Source organism: Crotalus tigris, unplaced genomic scaffold (assembly GCF_016545835.1).
Source record: "Crotalus tigris isolate CLP2741 ecotype Arizona unplaced genomic scaffold, ASM1654583v1 scf7180000018030.5226217, whole genome shotgun sequence".
Lineage (NCBI taxonomy): Eukaryota > Metazoa > Chordata > Lepidosauria > Squamata > Viperidae > Crotalus > Crotalus tigris.
Window position 1 is genome coordinate 4,780,258 of NW_024096786.1, and position 25,651 is coordinate 4,805,908.

Consider the following 25,651-nt stretch of genomic DNA (forward strand, 5'->3'; position numbering starts at 1 on the left):
TATTCCCTTTTTACTAGATGGCTCCAGCTAAATGATCTTATCATTAAAAAAAAACACTACTTTGTGTAACAGTTTTTCAGTTACAATTTTAAAACTACATTATATGAAGGTGCATCAGATAAAATTATGACATTACTTATTTCAGTTGTGTAATTAGTTACTGCAGCCAAAATGGAGGCTATTTGTTAATGCCTCTTAAATCCATTTTATGTTATGAATCCTACTGAACTGCTGGGATCAGCATTGTGGACAGTTAGACCATTAGTGGTCTTTCTAGTCTAGGGAAGAATATAGGATTGAGTCTGATTTCCAGGCGTTTCAGCCAGTGGTTCTACCCTAAGACAACAGGGAACTGATCCATTTTCTTTTACCTTTTGGCAAAATCATTCTTGTCCAAGCAGATTTTTGCCTCTCTTAAGTATTTTCTCTCTTTTTGTGTCCTTATACATTTTCTCCCTTACCTGTAATATGTTCTGAAAATTTAGGAGATTGTAGAAGCAAATTGCTCTATTTCCTCACCCTTTGTGGATCTGTTTCCATCCATGGAAAGAGTTAATTGGATACCATCCTTTCATTTATATCTATTTCTTGTACATTTATTTGTGCAATAACAGTACATTATTAATATATGTCAAGTAGAGGTAAGGACAGTGTTTCTGAGCAGTTTCTTTTCCCTTTAAATAGGCATGGACCATGTAATGTCTGGGAGTGATCCAGGTTAATGTATCAGCGATGTGATTGTTTTCCCAGTGTAATTCTAAATCAAATACAGTATTGTTGATTTGTATTCTGATAATCTCCTAGTACTTCAGCTTTTCAGTAAGCTGTCTCAGTTGTGTTGTGGGTGCCTGTAGTAACATGCTTTCATCACTCAATAGTGTATACTCAGGAAGGATAAATTAATTGAATACTGGACAGATTGTTACTTGACATTGCTTTAACATTTATTTAAAGTTAATATTGGAAGTTGGCAGGAGTGAAAATGAAGTGCAAAGGATTGATGATTCTTAAAGGCCACTTAACTTTTTAAAAGGCCCAAATTCAGCTTTCTCTCTAAGTGCAAAAATTATCCGTTATGAGGGCTAGGGCCCTTAGATGAAACTAGTAATGGTCCCTAGTCAGGGAAATAGACTTGTCAGAAGTCCTTCAGGATTTTTTGAACTGCACTAAGGAATTCTACATAGGCACTTGAAAGGAAATTCTTAATAATCCTATAAATTTATTGTGTTGTTCTGGTTTAACCTGTGTTCAGGTTAAAACAATAGGGAGCAAGTGGAATAGTTACAAATGTGGGACAAATTATAGTGAAGTCACAGAGGCTGATATTTTAGAGCAGGGGTGTCAAACTGGCAGCCTGCAGAAAGGATGCATCATGTACAGGCTACGTCCACCCCAGCTCCGCAAAGCCAAAAAATGTTGTGATACATCACGAGATGCAATCGAGTTTGCCACCCATGTTTTAGAGTTTATTTGTTAAATTTATATATTGTCCTCTTTACTGTCCAAGGTGACTCTGGAAGATTTACAATAGGCATTATGTTTATAGGCACAGGATTTCTGAGTTCAACCTTGCTGCCTACTTCTTGCCCCACAAGTTCAACAAAATTTATTGCCCACCAATAGTACCTGGGTTTTTGCTAAAATATTTGGTGGTTGTCCATATTTCTGTAATCTAAATATAGTAACCCAAAAGCAGGATCACAATAGGGGCCCCTATGGAAGAGACTTGAGGGAGGCATGAGGAAAAACACATTACTTCCTCCTTCTCCTTGCTTTTGAAGGAACAAGGGAAAAGAGAACGGGCATTTTTAGCTGCAAAAATCTGAACCATCCTTTTCCTTTTCCCCATCCATCTTCCTGCAGTTGCTGAATGTCCTTAATGCCTGGGTACTGTCGCTATCATAGGTATGCCCTATTGGGGAGGTTTGACTGGAGGCCCAGAGCACTACACTTATAGGTTATAACCTAAATTTTAACAAAAAAAGTATTATTTTGTTCAGCTGTACTGGCTTCAACATGAAAACTTTCCTTTTTTGAAAATGTCCTTCAGGTGTCACTGAAGTTTCTCCGCTGAGATGCCAGATAAAACACCAGAGAATAAAGAAACTTTAACCAAGAATGAAGGTCAGTATTGTTTTCCTCTTGAATAATCCAATCCAGCTTTTTTAAAGGACAGATAATATCCATGTTTGTTAGTGTAGTTGAAACATATAATCCTTGTTGCATTTCTTTGATCAAGGTAATTTAGTAGACGTAGAAATGCAACATTTCCAGGAAAGAAGAAGATAATTCAACCAAATAATAGCTGGCTAAGTGCATACCAACTTCTAATCTTAGCTATGTGAGAGAGGAGTACATGTGAAATTGTAATGGTGCATATTTATACATTTTGGCACCAGAGCCATATTTATAAGTGAGCCAATTTTATACTAAGAAAGATGTCACAGCTAATTCAAAGGAGTTGAATAACAGTGAGGCATTATAGAATTATTATTAATTTATTTTTCAAAATCAGTTTTGGGAACCAAATATAATAAAATAATTAGGAAAAAGAAATTTCTGTTTTTTACAAGGTTAGTCTGAAATTTGTGGTTCTAAAAGAAGGTTACATGCACTCATAACAAAAAATAGAATTCAAAATATTTAGATGGAATATGCAGTTATGTTGTTTAACTCATAGTCTGCTTTGTGGTTATATTATTCTTTCCTTGTCATACCTACTGCTAGTGTTTTTGAGCCATTGTAACTTGGCTATTCTGCCAGGTATAAGTATAGATTTTTCTGAAGGAAGATGCTGACTGTAACCACTTTCTGCAAAGTGATGAGTTTCAAGTATAAATTATTAGTCAACTCAAAACCACTTAGTCTTCCTAAAAATGTTACACGGTACATCTTTTTTTCTCTTAAATGATTTTTTAAAAAAGATTATAAGGTATAGCTGACTGAAAGAGGAGAGGTTAATAATATGAGTAACCAATTCATCTTTTTCTAACTTAGTTTTAAAATTATGCTGGCCATTGCTTTGAATAGTTTATCAAATTGTATTACATCATCTGTTGTACCTTGAAAAATTATTGAAAAATAAACAGGACTTTAGGCAAGGCATTTTGGGACAAGGTACTTAAAAATATTTCAGAGAAGAATGAGAATGTAGCTACTCATATATTATGATGTCATTTCTGTAAAAGTCTGACTAAGTGTTGCTCATTGACTTTACTTAATTGTTGCCCAATAACTTCAGTCATCCTTCTATTTCCTGTGCTGCTGCCTTTATGATTTGTGAAAATATGACCAGCATAAATTTGTCCTCAGATTCCATAACATTCCCAAGTCTTGTATTCTGCAGATACAGATCCCAGAATTCTAGGACCTATGTTATTTGGAAAATCTTCTTTTTATGCACTTGTAATATATTTCTTAAAATTATTACCTTCAAATGCTTGAAAGAATAATTGGGGAAACACTTAGAAATTCAGCTTCTGAGCTTTTTTTCCCCTTCTGTGTAGGAAAATTATTTGGAAAATTGAAGGATAGAAGAATATGTCCAACCATTTAACTTTTTCAGTAATTATTTGCTGCTAAATATTTAAACTAGAAATGTATTGCAGAATTTGTGTTTTTTTCTTTTCTAAAAATTTACTTTTTAAAATTCAGTCAAAAATTGTCCTAGGTTTTCCACATACGGTACACTATGACTAGTGAAAATAAATTAGCTTTGAACCATAACTTGAATTGCTTGTTTCTACTAAGCATAAACAAATTTAATCACAGTTTAGGGTTTAGATTACACTATGATTAACCACTACAGGAAACAGAAATATCCAGTCTCTTCCCAAACGTGCTTTTTTGAAAAGGCAACTGTACTTTTTTTTCTTTAAAAATGTTTACCTTCTTATCCATGAAGCTTTTTCAGAACAAAAAAGCACCTTTGACATCACCATGATTTAAATAATTGAGAATCTCCATACACATACAGTTTCTTCCTTACAGCTGAAGATGGAGTAGTTGTATATAAGTAAGTTCAAGGCTTATGATGTCTTGTTCTTACAACATGAAATCATGAGCTTCCAACTATATATGAACCAACTCTGAAGCTTTATTCATTGGCTTGGCTTACATACCATTTTCAGCAGTGGTTTATTTTTACCGTGGTTTATTGAGCAAAAGATCATAGTGACCTTTTCACTCATTACTATAAGCCATGAACAATGATCTACAAATCACAATAGATGGCTTTAAACATTAAATTGAGCTGAAATGAAACAAACCTGTGACTTAGGGTGTTACATGACTTTGGCTAGCGCTTCAGCAGATAATTTATGGCAGTTTTATTTTGTAATCAGTTTTGAAGAAAGTGCATTTCATTTCTTAAAGCTACATCTAATGACACGATCAAAAAGTTCCATTTTAAAGAATGTTCCAGTTTATACTTTTTTATTCAATCATGTAGGTTAAAATGTTCAGTAAATAGAAGCAAATTGAATAGATTTATTTAATTAGTTAAAAGATAGACCTTTTGTTGAGGGCCTTTAGATAGGGCATATTGTTTTTCTCCTGCCTTCCCTCGTCAAGTCCTTTGGTCAATAAGAATACCCAAAATTCTTAACTGGTTTATTATATCTCCTCAGAAGATATAATACTTATGCACATGAAGCATAAGTAGGAAATGTTATAGAGAAATCCATATACTTGGTCTCTGGCATGAGAGACTCTTATTACGTGAGTCTTCAAAGGATAATAAATGGGATAATGCATAAAAACAAGACTTGATTTACTCTAGTCCTTCCTAACATAAAATATCCTTAATCTAGCTAGAGTACTGGGATGTCTCTTCAATGGAATCCTTTTTTAAAAAAATATTGGCTGGTTGTTTCACATGCTCATACATAAATACAATCAAAGGTAATAATGATGACTACTTTAAAAAAAGTATTTCTTTAATCACCTTAGCAATTAATGTATAACATTCTGTCCAAATTAAAAAGTAAGCTATGTACAAGACTGAATGAAACTTAATCTATTATAAAAATCCTTTAATGCATAGTAGTTATCTGGATTTGTTTGGTTTTTTTTGTTTTTTTTTCTTATTTCTTTTATTGTGGTTCTATTTATTTTGTTGTATTAGATATTGCTTTTATATTGTTAGGGCCATCAAGAATTAGCCTGGAGTCAAAGTAAATAAATAAATAAACAAACAAAAAGAGAAAAAGTGCAGAAAAAGAAAAACAAAGGGGGAAAGTAAAATAAAAACCAAATTTTAAAAAATATTGAGAAAACTAATAACAAAAAAATTTCAACCTACCCTATACCTAAGTAATATCTAATTCTAAATATATCTGGTTGTTGTGGGTTTTTTTTTAAAAAAAACATTTTAAAAAAATAAGGCTGTGTTCAATTTTAACATTATGATTCATTGTGTAACAATAAATTAAATCCAGACCATACAGAATCGTATTGTCTATTCTAGAAGTACAAATCAAACTTGAAGGCTGAAATTTAATTAAGTCACTTTTTCAGGTCTAGGTCACAAGCATTCTTCCATCATTACCTAATCACCTTATATAATAAGTAATCCTTATTCTGAAAAATTACCTTTGACATATTCCAGAAAAATGCAAGTTATTGACTAGAGTAAAAGCTCAATTATTAAGCAGGTTAAATCATAACAAAATGTGCAAGTATTAAGATATAGATTTTTTTTTTAAAAAAAGCAATTTAGTTTTCAGCAGTCTATCATAAACTTGCACACAAGATCCTCAGAATTGGAGTTATGATTTCTCACTTCCAGGAAGCTAAAACTCTGTGCATACATTTCATTTATAATGTAAAAGTTCCAGGATATGTGATGGCTGATATAATTTATGCCTTGTGGGTGCTATATTGGCACAGTATAAAATGACATGTAATGGGAGCCCAATTTTAAGCTGACACAAAATTGATTTATGGCATGGTCTTCATAAGGGCATCTTTCTGCATTTTGACCCATTTTTAGTTTTGTTTGAGCAGCTTCTATTACAGCAGGAAATCCTGATCTGTTTTCCTGGTATGGTTTGCTGCCAAGCTGTTTCCTCCACAGCTGGCTAATTTTGGGGATGTAGTAATGTTTGCTAACAAGCCATTCTTATTCTTCTGGTAAATCTATTTTTTCTTCTTATTTTAGGACTTGATTTTTTTCAAAGTTTTCAAGGCATCTGAATAAATCATTTTAGCAATTTTCCCCTTTTCCCATATTCTTCCTGAACAGCTGCAGGGGATAAATTTATCCAAATTCTTTGTATCCCCCCTTTCCCGGTTATTAATTTCAACAATTGTCAACAATTCTTCAGCTTTCTTTCTTTTCCTGGAAGTATCCAATTCTCTAGATTAACCTAAAACAAACTTTTGTTTTTTCTTTAAAAAAAAAGTATGTTGTAAGTTAGGAGTGTCTGGTTTCATCGTACCGAAGCCGTGCCCACCCCATTGCCGGCAATGCAAAAAGACGCCATGTGACGTGGCAAGTTTGACACCTGTATTGTAAGTGGTTGAAGGGGAAAATTGGGGATTGATTGATTATGTGCCATCCAGTTGGTGTTGATTCTTAATTACCACATAAATAAATTTTCTCCATGACAATTTGTCCCTTGATCTCTTAGGACTTCAAATGTTCTACCCATTGCCACTGTAGCTGAATCTGTCCACCTTCCTGTTAGTTGTCCTCTTTGTTTCTTTCCTTCTACCATCCATTAGATCCTTCACCAAAGACCTAGGTCTTTGCATAACGGGTCCAAAAATAGGAGCCTTTCAGCCTGGTCACTTATGGGAAGGGTTTTTTTTATGATCCATTTCTTTGTTTTCTTGGCTGGCTATTGTATTCTGTTCCAACCCCAGAGTTTGAAACCATCAATACTTTTTCTATCCTGCTTGTTTAGAGTTTAGCTTTTGCTTTCAGAGAGAATCACAAAGGAACACCTTTCCTTAATAATAATAGTAGTAGTGGTAATAATAATAATAATAATAATAATAATAATAATAATAATAATAGTAATAATAATAATAATACAAAGACCTACAAATAGAAATAGAAAGACTGTGGCAAAAGCAAGCAAGGGTAGTAATAGGCTCCTTGGGTGCAATCCCAAAACAACTGGAGCACCACTTGAACACCATTGGCATTGACAAATTCGCTATTAGTCAATTGCAAAAGACGGCCTTACTAGGAACTGCTTCCATCCTGCGACGATATCTGTAATACCATCAAACATCCACATCTGCCTATCCCAGGTCCTGGGTAAGGACTCGATAGGTAGACAAAATGCCAAATCCAGTCTGAACATCTGGCTGACTGTGCGATGATCCATAATAAAGTTGGAAGAAACCTTGGAGGTCATTGAGTCCAACCCCCTGCTCAGGCAGGAACCTTACACCATTTCGGACAAATGGCTGTCCAGTCTCTTCTTAAAAACTTCCATTGTTGGAGCATTCACCGCTTCTGGAGGCAGGTTGTTCCATTGGTTAATTGTTCTAACTGTCAGGAAGTTTCTCCTTTCTCTCCTTGATCAGTTTCCATCCGTTGCTTCTCGTCCTGCCTTCAGTCGCCTTGGAGAATAGCTTGACTCGCTCTTCTTTGTGGCAGCCCCTGAGATATTGGAACACTGCTATCATGTCCCCCCCTCGTCCTTCTCTTTGTTAAACTAGACATACCCAATTCCAGCAACCGTTCCTTATATGTTTTAGCCTATTCTGATCTCTATTCTGATCTCTGCAGGTACAGATGGAGGCATCACAGCATATGCATTATTTTCCAAGACTGGTCATACTAAATGCTGATCTGTGATGCATTTCTTGGTTGCTGATCCCTTTATTGTTGATAATTGGCAAGAGCTGTCTACCACTTCAGTAGCTTCCTTATTGATTCTAAGATGGACTGTTTGTGTTTTCATTAGTGTGAGCTTTATATTTAATTTCAGTCCAATTTTTTTCACTATGCTCCTTGATTTTTATGATTAGAACATGCAGTTATCAGTATAGGATAGGTTATTGATGTTTCTGACTTCACTTTTAAAATCATGTTTATCTTCCAATCCAGTTTCCTTTAATATATATTCCACATATGGGTTGAATAAATAAGGGGAGAATATACAGCCTTGTCTCACTCATTTATCAACCCGAAGGCATCTGTTCCATCATGTTCTGCAGCTTCCTGACTTGTATATAGGTTTTACATCAGAACAGTGAAATGTTCTGGGTTTCCCATTTTCCTAAGCACATTTCACAGTTTCACATGACTGACACAAAGGCCTTTCTATAATTAACAAGTACATAGCAACTTCTTTTTTATATTCTTTGGCTTTCTCATTTATCTAGGCTGCATCAGCAGTAATGTCTATAAAGCCAGCTTGAACATCTGTCATCTCCTTTCCCATGGTTCTCATCTGCTGTATTGTTTTGCTAGTATGTGAAATTAAGGATATTGTACAGGTAGTCCTCAACTTACAACAGTTCACTTAGTCATTGTTCAAAGTTACAATGGCACTGAAAAAGGTGATTTATGACCATTTTTCACATCCCCATGGTCACATGATCAAAATTCAGATGCTTGGCAACTAACTCATATTTATGACAGTTGCAATGTTCTGGATCATGCGATCGCATTTTGTGACCTTCTGGCAAGCAAAGTCAGTGGGGAAGTCAGATTCACTTAACAGCCAAGTTACTAACTTAACAAATGCAATGATTCACTTAACAATTGTGGCAAGAAAAATTTGAAAAAATGGAGCAAAAGTTACTTAACAAATGTTTCACTTAGCCACATAAATTTTGGACTCAATTGTGATTGTAACTCAAGGACTATACAATATTTTACATACTTTGGTAACTCTCCTTTTTTATTATTGAAATCTAGATTGACATCTCATCTGTTGGTTTTTGTGGCGTGCTGCAGATTTGATTGAATAGCTTGATTAAAACCTTTACTGGTATTCTGTCAGTTCCTGTAACCTTTCTACTTGGTAATAAGGCAAGACTGATATAACATTATCTTCTTTTAATAGAGGTTTTTTAAAGTAAGGAATATAGTGTAGTCTAAGTTTTCTTGGATGTTCACATCTATAATGTACAGTATTTATGTATATTACTAACTTTGATTATCTTGGAATCAGTTACTATCTGTTCATTGGCGTCCTTTAGCACAGTGGTTCCCAACCTTTTCTATACCCTGCACCCCTAGAACACTTCTGATATATTCTCGCATCCCTTACAAAAGTTCGAAATAATGGCAATGTTTTATGCATATACACTATAATTTTGAAAACCCAAGTTTTTGCACCCTCTGGAATATCATCTCGTATCCCCAGGAGGTGTGAGCACCCCTGGTTGGGAACCCCTGCTGTAGCATATCTCTTTGAGCTTGGAACCTACTTCTTCCATTGGGTAATGTTTAAGATTATTGGAAAAGACCCTAATTTTGGGAAAGATTGAAGGCAAAGGAGAACGGACGGCAAAGGATGAGATGGTTAGTGTCATCGCTCAATTAACATGAATTTGGACAAACTCCAGAAGACAGTGGAGGATAGGGGGTCCTAGTGGGCTCTGATTCATGGGATTGTGAAGAGTCAGACACAATTTAGTGACTGAACAACAAATGTTTAAGAAATAAAAATACCTCCAAATCAATTTCTGGTTATTTCATGGAAACACTCATGTAGATTTTTTGACAACTATATGGAACCAGTTTCTCATTACTTTTGGGAAATTTTCTTTTATCATTCAGATTGCCATAGCCCTGGCAAGTCTTCCATCTACTAACCAAGTCCAACACTGTTTTGCTTTAATATCCAGATTACAGCTCCTTACAAAAGCATTAAATTATCCCCTCTTGTAAATCTTGATAAATATTTACCTTGCCTTTTGTGAAGGGTATTGATATTTATGCCCTGGTATATGAGAACAATAGTTAAGGCTTTTAACCTTCCAAATCTGCTCAGGAAAGAGAATTGGCTGAAAACATCTTTAACAGGATGGTTGCCAAGTTGGACCTTATATAGTTGAAATCCTGAGGAGAATAGTAATGAGTTTTTTAAAATGGATCTTTAAATACAATGGTTACCATGGCTTTTGCTTGGTGTGTATCCAGTTAAGAGAACAGCATTCCAATCAGCTGTGATCCAGTGTTTCTTTTAATCAGGTCTATGAAATGAAGATGACATGTGAATTTAAAGCAGTGTTTCTCAACCTTGACAATTTTAAGGCATGTGGAATTCTGGGAGTTGAAGTCCACATGCCTTAAAATTGTCAAGGTTGAGAAACACTGATTTAAAGTGTCATGTGTGTGAAAGATACAGGAATAACCTCATCAGTGTTCCAAATATCTGCAGTTTCAGTATAGTTTATTTTCCACTGATTTCTACCATTTTCCAAGGCAGGTGATATATTCTTAATTTCCAATATTGCCCAATCAATAACCTTGCCACCGTAATTAAGATAATTAATAACATTAAGATAATCTCTTTACCATTACAATCATCAATAATACCCAACAAAAATAATTGTGGTGTAAATTTTATCCTTCTATTAAAAGTTTTCTGAATGTTCCACCAAATCTTAATCCAAAAAGCCTTTATATTTCTACATGACCACCAAATATGATAGTACGTTGCATCCAAACAACCACATCTCCAGCATTTGGGCTGTAGATTCAGGTACATACGAGACATCTTTTGTGGATCAAGGTGCCACCTATAAAACATTTTATAAAAATTTTCTCGTAAATTTTGAGCTTGGGTAAACTTAACATTCCTCACCCAAATCATCTCCCATGTATCTAATAAAATCGGCTCTTCAAAATTTTGAGCCCACTTAACCATACAATCCTTAACTAATTCTGTTTCTGAATCCAATTCCACTAAAACATTATAAACTCTTTTTATATGAGCTCGACTTTGATCTTTAATTTGTTTCATCAAATTCACATCTTCCGTAATAAAACCCACTTTTTGATCTATACTCCATCTTTCTAGATATATTCTTAATTTAAAAGGAAATAGGAAGCATAGTTCTACAGTATTTACATTTAAGAATAAGTTCATTAAAGCTATTCAATAAATCTTGATGGGGTGGGTTTACTATGAGTTCTAATCAGGTGTTTCAATGCTAACATTCTTCTACGGTTCTTAATGCTTGAGATAAAATTTGATTACTTGAGATATTTTTTTTAATATGATCTGAACTTGTTGGCATGTAATTGCTACCATCCATAATGCCCACCAAACTCATATTGTGTTTCATGGTCTCCAATCTCCATTTATAGATGGCAATGTAGGGAGGCATTCAACCTTACAGCACTTTGCACTTTATGTTCATGCCAAAGGGCTTTTGCTAGGGAAAGAAAATAATTAAGTAAATAATTAAGTTGATATATATACCAGAGAAAGCTATTAAATATAATAAAAGGCCTTGCTCACCACCTTAATCTCCTGAAGAAATGGGTATTTACATTTTAGCCTTCATTCTTAAGTTTTAAAATTTGTACTTTTATTAACTCTGCAGCAATAACAGCACTTAGAATTATATACTGCTTCACAATGCTTTACAGCCCTCTTTAAGCAATTTACAGGATAAGCATATTGCCTCCAACAATCTGGGTCCCCATTTTACCAACCTTGGAAGGCTAAGTCAAGCTTCAGCCAGTGAGACTCAGACTGCTGAAATGCTGGCAGTCGGCAGTCAGCAGAATTATCCTGCAGTATTGCATTCTAACCCTTGCGCCACCACGCCTCTTAATGCTCACAGGAGTAGGGATATAAAGGCAGGATATAAATTTTATACATAACTGAAATAAAAATGTAACAGCAATGGTTTATCCTCGTATTTAGGAAAAAATATTTTGCCCAAAACGTAAACCTCTGATTTAATAAACCTCTGTCTTTTGGACTCTGAACTCTTTCAATTCATATTTTTCTAATTTTTGTAAACCTTTAAAATCCCAGTGAACCTTAGATTTAGACAGATGATTAAAAAGATATTGTTGTATTAAGTTATATTGTTAAATTTCAGTATTTAATTGACTACCTCTGGTTTCCATTAGCTTTAAAAGAGCTTGCTGACAGAATAGGGAAAGCGGCCAGCTTTGATGTTATATAAGCAATAAAATATTGCTAGAAATAGTTTGTGTTTTATTTACATGGGTCAAAGTACTGAAATGTATTTCTTGGTTTGTGGATATTATGCTTCTACAGTACACTAATTTAAAACTGTAAATTTTCAGATGTCAAGTAGAATAGAAAGGTCTTACTATATCATTGTTGTTCTGGGGAATATAAGGTTTTTTCCCCCTAGTAATGTTGTTACCTTTAAAAATAGTACTCTTGTTAGTTTTTTTCATCTGGAGTCTTGGATCTTTTTAATTAACTACAAATTATATTTGAAATGTATTGTCAGAACAAATAAATACATTTACTTGATTTATTTCTTTAGTTCAATTCTTAGTTTATTGGGTAGAAAAACAAAACAAGGTTAGCAGCAAATTGGTCAGGCTTTTTCTACAAATTTGAATCTTTTCAGAATAGGATTTGACTCATAAGAGGCTTCTGATCTCTTTAAATGTCCCTTTTTCTGGTTATTGAATAACATTGAGAAGTTGCCTCATGGCATTTGCAGAGATATCTTAATTTCTGAAAAATGCTGGTGGTAATTGCACTTTATTGTAAATTGTATTTTTAAAAGATCTGTGATTTTTTTAAAAGCACTGTTAAATATAATAGTGTGTATATGTATGTACACACACACACACACACACACACATAGAGGTGAAGGAATGATTTGATTCCGCATGCTGAATAGCAGGTCTCCAGAGGAAATCCCATTTAGAAAGTCAGTTGTGGAATAAAGTTGAAACCAGTGTGCCAATACCTTATGGAGACACCAATTAGTTCAAAATAGAGAAAGTAGTGCACCAAGGTTGCATTCTTTCAACTTTCTTATTAAACCTATATGCCAAAGTGATTGTGAGGATCAAGATGGAATTTGAAGAATCAGAAATTGGAGTAAAGATTGGAGGAAGGATTATCAACAATCTTCAGCTGTGTTATCAACACAACCCTCCTTTCAGAAACCAAAGAATGCCTGAAACATCTCATCAAAAGATTAAACAAGAAAGTGAGAAATTTGCCCTTTTCTAGACATAAAAAAACCCAAGCTTATGACCATTGTGAGGAATGGAAATGTTATAATAAGAGTTGATTGCGATTAGATCAAAGGCATGAAAGACTTCACTTTCCTATAAGCACAGATTGATAAAAGCAATGAAGGAAGTATTGAATCACACTGGGTCACACAGCATTGATGAACATTAGTCAAGTATGGAAAAGCAACAACATAAGTGTGGTAACTAAATGCAGATGTGTTTCCCATAGCTAGCTACGATTGTGAAAGTTGGACTATGAAAAAACTAGATAGGAGGAAAATTGACTTATTTGAGCTCTGGTGCTAGAGAAAGCTCCTGCTCATTCTTTGGACAGCAAAGATGACAAAGATATATATATTATAGTGTATAAAACCTGGCATATTGCTGGAAAGGCAAAATCACGGAATTCCACTTTATTTATTTCAGCTGTATCATATGATCAGACTCACTGGAAAAAGCAATTATGCTTGGAATAGTCAGCAGTAAAATAAATGGAAACAAGGCCACCAAAAACATGGTGGCTAGGTACCACACCAGCCAGAGCATAAAACAGTTGAAAAAAGCCACACAAGATTGGAAAATATGGGGACAGCTGGTCCATGGAATGGCTGAGAACAAGACATGGTTGAACAGATAGCATCATCATTAGATAAACAATTTTCAAATGTGGTTAGGAAAGGAAGCATGCAAATGTAGTGTCCTTTCAAAGCCAGCAACTACAGTTTGAGCATGATGGCTATACTCTCAATTCCCAGAGCTGAAAACTCACCAGAGAATGCTGTGTTGCAGTCTCCTGGCAAGGAGCATCTGTCTGGAGCACTTGTGGGCAATCTCCCATGCTCTTTTTTTTTCTGGACAGGTTCAAAGAGCTGGTTTACTCATCAACTCTTCATTCTTCTCTGTGGCTGTCAGCTCCATTTTTGTGGAGCCATCTATAGCCTACCATTTCTCCCTCTGGAACTCCTAGCAGGAATACATTCCTAAAGTTAAAGAAGGCAAGGTTGAGGAAGGTATTGGTTCCTCTACCAAATATCTTATATTTTAAAAAGTGGGCCTTTTTAAAATTTGGATTGGAAATTGCCACTTAGGTAAAGACATCTATCCTCCCTCCCTCTTTTCTGAAATACAACTTCAGAATATGTCTATGACTTAATACAGTTTTCTTCAGTGATTTGGAATGACTGAATCTGGAATCCAGCAAGCCATCTGCTCTTGGTTTAATAGATTGCCAGCTGTTGTAATTACAAGATGGAAATAACCATATTAACATTTCCAGTGTGAACTGTGATGATCAAACTTTCCTTTTTTTTCTTTTCAAGGAGGATGTTGAAAAGAGAAGAAAATATGCTTGAAATTGATGATGATAACAGGGTCCTGTTTTTCAAAGCTACACCATCTTGATGGAAAATAATTATTCTAATACTTGTAACTTGAAGCAGTACAATCTATTAACCAGCTATATTAAATCATATCTGAAAGCATTTCTTTAAGATTCTTGAATTTTGTTGCTAAGGAGTTGAATATAAACAAAATATTAGCATCTGTATACGATTCAAGGCAAAAAGGTTAATCTGTTGCATCTTGGCTACGCAAGTTGAGGCTTCTCTTTCAACTAAACTTGTAAAATTTTGCAAGGTTCCTCCCTTCTGAAATATTTAATTATTGTGTTTAGCAAACTAAAACTGATTTATACAATAAACTAGAATTTTTCATTCAGAGGTATGCATTATAACCAAGCAAAAGCATTGGCTATTTTAGTTTATATTGGGCTTTAATAGCAGCCTTGCAAAAATTCATTGCAATTTTTTTTGGCTTCTGTAACACCAGTGCAGACCATTGACCTGGCCTACTAAAGCAGAGTGAAGTTGGAATTATTATTTTAACTCACTTGTCAGTTTTCATAAGAATATGATTTATTTGTATAAAGCATGGATGGAAAAGCCATTATTTAATTTGTTGGCTTGTGTTTTATGGAAATATATGAATTACTCTAGTATAGTCAACAGCTGCTTTTCTAAAATGTTGTTCAATGTGATTTGTGATTTGAACGTACATGGTGATAGGTAGTCTTAGAGTACCACCTTACAGCAGAGGTCCCCAATCTTTTGGGCACCAGGGACCAATTCCGTGGAGAGAAGTTTTTCCACGGACCAGAGAGGGCGTGGTTTTGTGTGCTGCCTGCATCTTGAATGGGGCTTTGCTTGTTTGTGTGGACCGGTTGCTAGCATGCTGCAGCCCAGTACTGGTCTATGGACTAGGGGTTGGGGATCCCTGCCTTAAGGTAATCATATTCGGGAAGAAAATGCTAGAATCACTTATATAAATATGATCAATACTTAATTATAAAAATCTTCTACTACATGGACCATTGGCATGCTTCCAGATTGAAGGTTTCCATGTAAGAAATATAGTGAGGCTGTTTTATTATTTTTCCCTTTAATGTCTGTATTTGGACATAATAATGAACCATGATAGTTACCCAGACTTTGCTGTATCATAACTAAATTATTGCAGTGTATTGTCCTTAAGGTACAAAGTGTAGTACAGTATTATGATCACATCATGTCTGCATTGAAAAACATGTTTTCTTTCTTTAAAGTACAAATAAGGCCTAATTATTGGTTTACAAGGGGGAAAAAAATCTGGCCCTACCTATAGTCTTGTTCCCTAAACCACTCAGGCCTTTAACATTGAAATCTAAAACATAACATAAAAACATAAAACATCAACATCAACATAAAACATATATACTGCTCAGTTAAACAAATGGACAGTAGCATTCTAGAGCAAATTATAGTGAATACTCATCAAATAAACTATATAGTATACATTACAGTTATTCTGATGTAATGTAACAAAGGCCTCTATGATCCTGGCCATATCTACATTATGTAGCTCTAGTCTCAGTTTAGTAAAGTCAGTCTTAATTACAGTAATCATGTATAGCCACATATAGAATTACCTCAATCTATGAATTTGTGATTTCAAGGAGACTGCTAGCTCTTTCAGTGCAGATTGTACAGTTTTGTTGAAGGCAAAGGACAATACTACATTTTCAGGATTCCTCAGCCAGCTATTTGCTGACATCCATTTAATTATCATTTGCAGATATCAGGGTCCTAATAAGCACCTTGTTATTAGGAGTTGACACTGACATCCCAAACTATGATTAAAGCTTGGCATATAATGTAATACATTGCTGAATAAACATTTGGAAGAAATTCCATCTTCTAACATTATCATTGGCCAGTCTGAAGATCTTGAGGAGGTCAACAGAAGATATCCACACATGGAAGAAGAAAGAAATACAAACAGATCAGGGCTCTAGCAATATCAAGAGCATAAAGAATTCACTGCAGGACTTTATAAGCAGATTTGCCACTCTAGAAAAAACTTGTGCCAGCATTTGTTTGTGATCAGCTGAGACCATAAGTACACTAGAAAATGCAGGAAGCACTTGAACTCTCAACATTTCCAGAATTTGCTGCAAAATTGGAACAGCTGTCTTGAGTTTGGAACATTTTGTACACCTTTTACTTTTTGTTGTTGTTCAACAAGGGCTTTATCATATCCTCTTTAAAACGTGTAGAAAGTACTCCTTCCTGTACTGACTCACTTATTACTTAAATTAGTTATTCTAACAATCTATCTTTGGCTGCTTCTATTATCCAGGATTGGCAAAGATTTTGTACACATGCAGTGCGACTTATCTCAAGCTAATATCAAAAATACATTTACTGGAAATGCTCTAACCGTAGCATTCAAGTCAGAATGATTATAAACAGTTATGTTTACAAAATTCCTTACAGACTAACCACAACTCATCTGAGGAGCTTTGCTTTTCTTTCCTTGGAACAACTCTGGTGATTGGCTCTGAATAGATAGGGTCTTAGTGGAAAAATAAAACTATTTGCCATTATCATTGCTAGAGAAAAGGGTGTGACCATTCCTGTGGGTTTGATTGTTCCCATTTTCCACCACCATCTGGCTAGCCAATTTCTCCTCCTTATTATACTCACTTGCTAGTAAGGGTGCTAGTCTTACCTTATGATGAGATTCAGGCATAATCTCATTAACAGCCATATCCCAGACCTAGAAGTCCACCAAGATGTATCAGGATGGACACACATGAGCTACAAGAAGGTTATTTGAAAACCATCAGCTTCCTAAGGAACACCATCTTAGTATTTTTTTTTTCACTTCTGCAAAGATTTGCAATACTAGAAAACCTAAATTTGACTAAAGCACATTATTTGCTTTGTTGCCCTTACGGACCACTTTTTCTGCAGAAACAATGCGGCATGGATATTATTCTCCCCTCCAGTTTTATCCTGCTAATATCCCCAAGAAACATATTGGGCTGAAAAACCATGAGCAATCTGAAGAGGCTGGGAGGGAACTTGAACCCACCCACCCTCAATTGGTTGTATTTCTTTTATTGTAGAGAATTTCTTTTCTTAAAGTCAGCTTTAAAAGAATATTATGAGAAACAATGCACTTCTCATTTTTCTTACCTGAACTAAACATTTGTCTCCCTTGGTTTTCTAACATTTGATATGAGAGATTAGTAATGGATTGAATGGTCTCCCCTTGATTCCTGAGAGAATTAAAATGCTGCAGAGCTGTAAATATAGAAGAATTTTCCCAACAGGCTTTATTTTTCTTTAAAGCTTTCCTTTCCTACTGAGGCCTGCAGTGATGGCTGCCTGCCAGCAGTGGTATCCAAATCTGCAGCTTTAATATCTAAACTGGAGGGTGGCTCTTAGTGACTTGTTAATTGTGTGCTGAACACCTTTTGCTCAACAGCAATTTATGTGGCTTGTGTGTGTGGTGGGAGGGGGTTGGCAGGGAGATTAGCCCCCTGTTTCTGCTCTCTTTTTGATATTTAAATGCTTTTACTTCACTGCTGTTGTATTTCTAGACAGCTGCATCTCTGTGGGTTAGTGAATGCCCAAAGGCAGCCTTAAGCCAATTATTATTTGTAAAATGAACAATTGATTTTAATGTGTAGGCTTAACAATCCCAGCCCTGTGAAAAAAATGAGTTTGTTTGTTGCAGAGGAAACATCTGTGGGGTAAGCCATATTTTTCTTGTACTTCTCTGAATTCTTGTTGACCCTTCTTTATTTTCTTCCTTTTAATGAATCTTTATGTATTGAATTCTTATATGTTTGTATTTATATAATTGCCTTAAAGAACTTGATGTATTCTACCTGAAAAAGACATAACGTTCTGTTCAGTGAATATAGATTTAATCCCTTTTCATACTGTAGTTTTTCATTATTCTATGCATGCTTATTCAAGAGAAAGCCTTATGCATCTCAGCTGGAATTGCGTAGAAGGGCAGTAGGAATAAAGAATAGACTGTGCATGTTTGATAATGCCCTTGTCTTGCTCTTACAAAAGAACAAGCTTCATAGTAGAAACCCACTCTACCCTTTTGCATATAAAAGGGTTTGGATTGGCTAAAGTATAGAAGAAAAGCAAGGTTTTTATTTAAAAAAAAACTATTGGTATTTCAGGACTCAGACAATAAGATTTTGGAAGCTTATAGAAGCAGCATTCCTTTGGAAGTTGAAGTTTTCTTCTGATGTTTTATTTTGTGTATTAGTTATATATAACTGTCCTCATCATTATGCTTTAATTCTGGGCAATTATATCCCCAAAATAATCGTAAACTGAATATAGGATTGGAGCATCATTTAACTCCTTTGGACTTCACATTTTCTGTATATTAACCAATTTACTGAAGGGAACTGTGAAGCCGAAGGAGAAATGGCTTGTTGATCATGATAAGCTAAGGTAGTAAAATACCTCAAGGCACCCAGTTTTCCCCTAAATTAATTACACCAAGTATTCATCAGGATGTAGCACATAGTCTACCTTGGCTGGGGGGATAAATCTGGCACTAGAATGATGGGGAATATCTAAGCATCCCGGCATCTTGGGATAGGATGGGAAGTTGAAAAAACATCCTTAGAAGAAAGCAGTGGCAAACTGTATTGCCATCCCTCTTGTTGCCAAGAAACTCTTAAGTGTGCAGTCAGCAAAAGTCAACTCAAGGGCATCTTCTCATTTTTAAACACTCAAATCTTACTCAGTCCAATTGCCTTTCATTAATTTATGAACTCAGAATTAATTTAGCCTCCCATCCTCCCTCTCAAATTACAAAATCCACTTTTTTTTAATTACATCTTGCCGGCTGAGAGGTGGAGCCCAGTTTACCCTTTTCTAGCTATAGTGCAATATGAAGCATCTCTCTAGTGCCCTATTAAACTGCGGGCAGATCTTTTTGCTCCAATTTGCATTCTTATAAGGATAAAGTGCTACTTACAAAGACAGGCAGCAGTTAATCCTTTTCACTTTCTGTTCGGTATACAACTGTTCTAAGGTGTAGATAATTGCTACAGAAAAAATAATTGCACATTGATTTTTTTTTTTTAAAAAAAAAATTCTTTTCTGGATTGCAGTTTGGCACTTACTGCTCCCTCTAAAAGGAACTGCCAAAGCCGCACACATTAAGAGTAAACCATTTCAAAATAGAAATGCAAATGTTTACAATTTTCTGAGTTAGTAAGACCTAAATCTATAATAATGGCACAAGGATTGATGGTCTATATAGGAAATCCTTCTCAAAATGTGAGCTTGCTATTACAAGACTTCTTAGGTTTTCAATATTCCATTGGAGTGAGAATCCTTTGCCAATAAGATTGTCAAGGCTTTTGCTTTTCAGTCAGGACATGGAGCTGGAAAGAATTGCTCAGAAGTCATCATTTTTAGAAGGCAGCCTTCATGAATGAAGTTAATAAGAAGCAGATGGAATTGCATTCCATGATTGCTTGTGCTGCTAATAAATTCTGACCAAAGCCAAAAGCTCTGGCATTAGAAGACTGATCTGTAATCCTTCTGTCTGGTGCTTTCCACAGTCTTTTCAAACATAATAGGATGGCATTTTTTGCTTCCAGACAAAGCACTTCTCCACTAGGCCCAACACAGTCAGAAAAGTTCAAATGTTACATTCCAATATTTATTTCCTATTTATTTTACTATACTTCATTGTTTTGTTATTTATTGGTGCCAATAAGAAGCACAGTATTTTACACAAAGAAAACAAATTCCTGCCCCAAGGAGTTTATCATCTAAAATCTGATATCAAGGAATCATCAGAGAAAGCAGCATAAACAAGGAAGAATGTATTAATAATATGAGTTTCAGTTGCTGAGGCTTAGTTATATAAATACAAAATAATACTATGAGTATTTACTCAGATGTAATTATTAGTGTGTTCAGTAGGGCTTACATTTTAGTAAACTACCTTTATATAATGCCTATTGGAGGAGTTACTAATAGTGTACTTAATAATGTAGTCCAATCCTTTAGTTCAACTAATTGGTTATATATTTTAAATTTAGTAGGTAAATAACTTTTAATTCTAGTGTCCTGACAACACTATAAATATTGTAATTCTAATTTAAAGCCGTCCATCAAAATCCCATTCAGTCACAAAAAGACAATGAAAAATATATGAAAAACTAATGTTTTGATAGTAGACATACTACTATGTTGTATATTGTATTTTGTTCTGTTCTGTATGAGGACTTTTAATACAGTAGACCAACACTAGTGATTTAATTTGTGTATATTTTCACCAGTTTTATCTTACTGCAATGAGTAGTCAAGTAGATGGTTTCTTCAGGACTGCAGTTAACAATTTAGCAATTTCCAAAATTGACTAAGAAATGATGCTCAGAAAACCTTGCGTCCATATAGGCTACATTATGACTGTGAGCTTGGATGGAATTCCTTGACTCCCAGCTGCTCATGTCACAAGCCCAGGGCAGAAACTTCAGTTCTGGCAGTTTACTCATGAGAATCAGCTATCTGGAGCAGAGGTCCCCAATCTTTTGGGCACCAGGGACCGGTTCCATGGAGAGAGATTTTTCCGTGGACCGGAGGGGGCATGGTTTTGTGTGCTGCCTGCATCCCACGGATGAGGCTTTGCTTGTTTGTGCAGACTGGTTGCTGGCATTCCGCGCCCTGGTACTAGTCCATGGACTGGAGGTTGGGGACCCCTGGTCTGGAGTACATGTAGGCAATTTTATGATCTCTCCTTTTTTCTGGAGAGACTTTGGCAGCTGTCTGGCCATCAATCTCCACTGCAATGCCATCCTTATTCCTTCAGGTACATCTAGTTTACCATGAATCCTCACTAGAAGTGTCAAAAACAGTCTATTCTTACTGGGCAAATATTAGGCTTTGGAACATGTAATTAAATTTTGGATTTTGACAGAGATGCTTTACATAAATCTGCTTTGAAAATAAAAAGTTTGCACTGGAAAAGAAAGTGCTTGTGTGTTTTTTATTCTTTAAGCCGATGCAGCTGTTTAACATGTGTATTTAAGCTTTCCAGACAAACTATGTTTTCCACAGAGTGTGCCAGCTAATTGGGGGTGTTGATTACTGATTGTGGCCTCCCAGAGAGTTGTTATAGTTTTGGGGTTCTTCAGTGGTGAATGAGTTAAATTATTCAGCAGTGCAAAATCTTAATTAATAATGAGTGCTGCTTGCTTTTACTTGGAGGTAGTTGAGAGTGTGAAAAAGAAAATGGTTTTTAAAATTTGTGTATTTTTTTTTATTGAAGTAGCAGCAATTCTTATATAGTACTCTGCAACTATATAATTAGAATCTGTGTTAAGTTTGTTGGGGGAAAAAATGGATCCATGCCAAAATGGAATGATATTCAGCAGTACATTGTGGTAAAATAGGCTTCTCCAATCTGATCTCCTCCAGAAGTGTTGGGTCACTATTCCCAGTTGGCATTCACTGTAAACTGAGAATTATGAGCTCGGCAATCCAGCATTCCCAAAGGGCATCCAATTGGAAATTTATATTAAAACAAATTGTCACATAAATGCCAGTTCTGGAATTATTTTAATAATTCTAGTGTGCTTAAGTTAACTGATCTATTATGAATTATTTTCTTCATATCACTCCATCTTTATTCCTTTTTAGGATATAGCAGCTCCTGGCTTTTTTAATTTTACTGACATTGTTACACTGTTGATTCTAATTTTGATTAACCTTTGTCGGACTTTCAGTGAGACATCATAGAGAAAACTGTAGATATTGTGTATTTGTTCATATTCAGTATGAAGATATTTTAGCCCACCTTTACTATTGTTTAATAAATAACTCAAGATGGTGAGCATACTTAATACTCTTTTCTCTTCCTACCTTTCCCACAACAACAACTGTGTAAGGTGGGCTGGGTTGGGAGATGAGCCCCAAAGTCACTGAGCAAATTTTTCCTGCCTAGGGCAGGACTCTCTGACTTTTATAAAACATGCTGCTTCACCCTTAACAAAAGTTAGGTATGGAATCTAAACTGGCATGTGATATATTTACATTCATCAGACTATATATTTTTAAAAAGCAGAAATAGTTGTAACATGTCTTAGCAGTCGTAGACAGTTTTAGGCTTGTTCTGTGACTTCAATTATCCCATAGAACAAGCTTATCAGCAAACCTACCTAAAAATTCCTCAACTGCTCCTTTGAGCAGTTCAGTAGCAGATCACCAGCATTTTGTTTTCAGAAGAATACTATCTTTTTTTTATTTTATTGAAGAGTTTTATAAAAGTTACAATATAAACCCCTAAACCAACCCACCCTAAACCCCCCTCTCCCTCCCACTTCCCAGAGCTGAGTACAGGGTTACAATTATAATAATCATAATCTAACTAACATTAACTAATTGTATAAATAACCAAGTCCATAATGCGCTTTAACTCCCCTTTAGCATAAATATAAACAAATTAAAAGTAAACATAATACTAATAAAAACATAAACAAACATAATATCTTAATTATTAAACTAGTTATTAAACAATACAATATCCAAATTGTTAAACAATACTAATACTAAGAATAATAATATCATGTAATTAAAACTAAAAATTCCACTATAATAAGCTATTAATAATAATAATATTCTAAAATTTACTCATAAACTAAGTGGAACTTTTTAGTCCCATATTTATTCTGAATATAATCTATCCATCTTCTCCAAACCGAAATGTATCTTTTTTGTGAATGATCCTTCAAATAAGCAGAAATCTCAATCATTTCTGCTAACTTTGACACTTTAAGCGTCCATTCTTCTATAGTAGGCAAGCAATCCTGCTTCCAATATTGCCCTATCAATAACCTTGCTGCTGTTATCAAATTCAACATCAAATTAGTTTCTTTAGTATCACAATCTATAATAACACCCAATAAAAATAATTGTGGAGTAAATTTTATCTTTCTCTTGAAAATCTTTTGAATGTTCCACCAAATCTTAATCCAAAAAGCTTTTATATTTTTACAAGTCCACCGGATATAAAAATAAATAGCATCCAAACTACCACATCTCCAACAATCCCAACTGAGAACTTATCAAGTACTTTTGATCTTTCACAACAATATGAGTCCCTGCAAGCAAACAATGTCATTTTTATGTTGTTTCAAGTAGCGAAATACTTTCTTTCTTTTCTGTAATAAATTCAGGCCATTAACATCCTTAGTGGCCTGAAGCCTCTAAAATACTACTTGAAGATCAACCGTTGATCTCTTTAGTCGTGCCCCTCCCACAGGCTCTGTAGTAATTCAGAATTAGCCTTCTGCTTCTGCAGAGAAGAATACTATCTTGACTGCATGGTGCAATGTCTTCTTCTGGCTAGAACAGGGGTAGACAACCTTGGCTCTTTTATGACTCATGGACTTCAACTCCCAGAATTCCTGAGCCAGCTACCCTGGGCTAGAACTAGTCTAACTAGTAGGGTTTACTTAGAAGACTGATATGACCACCTATCATATATAGCAAAACTCTGGATGGCTCACAGTAAAAACAAAAACTGTGAAACTAAGATTCTGGTATTTAAAACCAAAATTCTCCAAATACCGCCAGATAAAATCCCCCAGATCCAGCCTCACGCTATCCCAGTGCTTGCTAGCTTTTTACAGTTTTTGGGAGGCTAAAAGGCTGGACACTTGTCAGATCCCTCTGTGTGTTTGTGTGTGTGTGTGTGTGTGTTCTACAGGACGGGCTGCTACAGAAATGGCAATATTGAGGGAAGGGACTTGGAGCTTGCCCACCCTATGCAACCTGGAGGAATGTGCACAGACCTTCGGGAGAGGCAGTGCTGCAAATAACTGTGTCCAGTGCTGTGTAGAGCTTGAAAGGTTAAATAATAATAATAATAATAATAATAATAATAATAATAATAATAATAATAATAGTACTAGTAGTAAAGTTGGAAGGGACCTTGGAGGTCATCTAGTCCAACCCCCTGCTCAGGCAGGAAACCCTACACCATTTCGGACAAATGGCTGTCCAGTCTCTTCTTAAAAACTTCCAGTGTTGGAGCATTTACTGCTTCTGGAGGCAGGTTGTTCCACTGATTAATTGTTCTCACTGTCAGGAAGTTTCTCCTTAGTTCTAGGTTGCTTCTCTCCTTGATTAGTTTCCACCCGTTGCTTCTTGTCCTGCCTTCAGGTGCTTTGGAAAATAGCTTAATTCCCTCTTCTTTATGGCAGCCCCTGAGATATTGGAATACTGCTATCATGTCCCCCCTTGTCCTTCTCTTCGTTAAACTAGACATACCCAATTCTAGCAACCGTTCCTTATATGTTTTAGCCTCCAGTCCCCTAATCATCTTTGTTGCTCTTCTCTGTACTCTTTCTATAATCTCAACATCTTTTTTACATCGTGGTGACCAAAAAGCAATTCAATCACCTTGAATTGCTGAAAATGGTTTCAGCCTGGTAACTTGCTCTGTTGTGGTTGAAATGCACAAATACAAGGGTTGTTTTCATGCCACCACAAAATGTTTAAAAAGATGCAACCAACCCACTGTGGATCAAGATTAAAATGAAAAGGCCTCTCTGCATATGACTGTGAAACAGGGTTTGATTTCTTTTTAGTTACTGTACACTATAAAAGAAAAAGAAGAAGTCTTATTCTGGTTTCATGACTGGGACCATTACCAAGCTTGGGATAAATGCTACATTGTGCCAGGGAAACAAACAAACAAAAAAAGCGATAATATCAAATGTAGCTCCTGATATTTGTGAACCCTTTATTTGCACAAAAATATATATTAGTATTAATAGTATAAAGAAAAAAACTCTGGGTTTTATATTTGTTGGAAAAAAGTCTGATTCTGTAGACAATAATTGTAGACAAATAATGAGAACAGGTTGACCTTTTTCTGCAGCTCATTCTTCCTCTGTGTAACAGACTTTCTTGTATCCACCCAGAACAGAAGAGAAATTCTGTAGATCTGATAGCATTTGTAGTAAGTTCATGAAAATAGGGAATAACTATTAATAAAATGTACTAATTTCCAAAAATGATTCATTCATAAAAATAAATGAAATAATATCAATAGCACTTAGATTTATATACCACTTCACAGTGCTTTACAGCCCTCTCTAAGCAGTTTACAAAGTCA

The 25,651-nt window shown here is 35.2% G+C and overlaps 1 protein-coding gene across 6 annotated transcripts in view; it reads left to right on the forward strand.

The window, feature by feature from the left end:
- Positions 1 to 25,651, forward strand: part of PLEKHG1 (pleckstrin homology and RhoGEF domain containing G1) — a 120,281-nt gene that overhangs the window by 23,936 nt on the left and 70,694 nt on the right. For 5 of the 6 annotated variants that reach the window (XM_039346902.1, XM_039346909.1, XM_039346904.1 and 2 more), the window contains exon 2: positions 2,051 to 2,124. The exons of the other annotated variant lie outside the window; for it this stretch is intronic. In XM_039346902.1, the coding sequence (XP_039202836.1) occupies positions 2,076 to 2,124 (49 nt within the window). In that variant the 5' untranslated portion in view covers positions 2,051 to 2,075. The remainder of the gene's footprint in view (positions 1 to 2,050; positions 2,125 to 25,651) is intronic. 6 annotated transcript variants of the gene reach the window in all.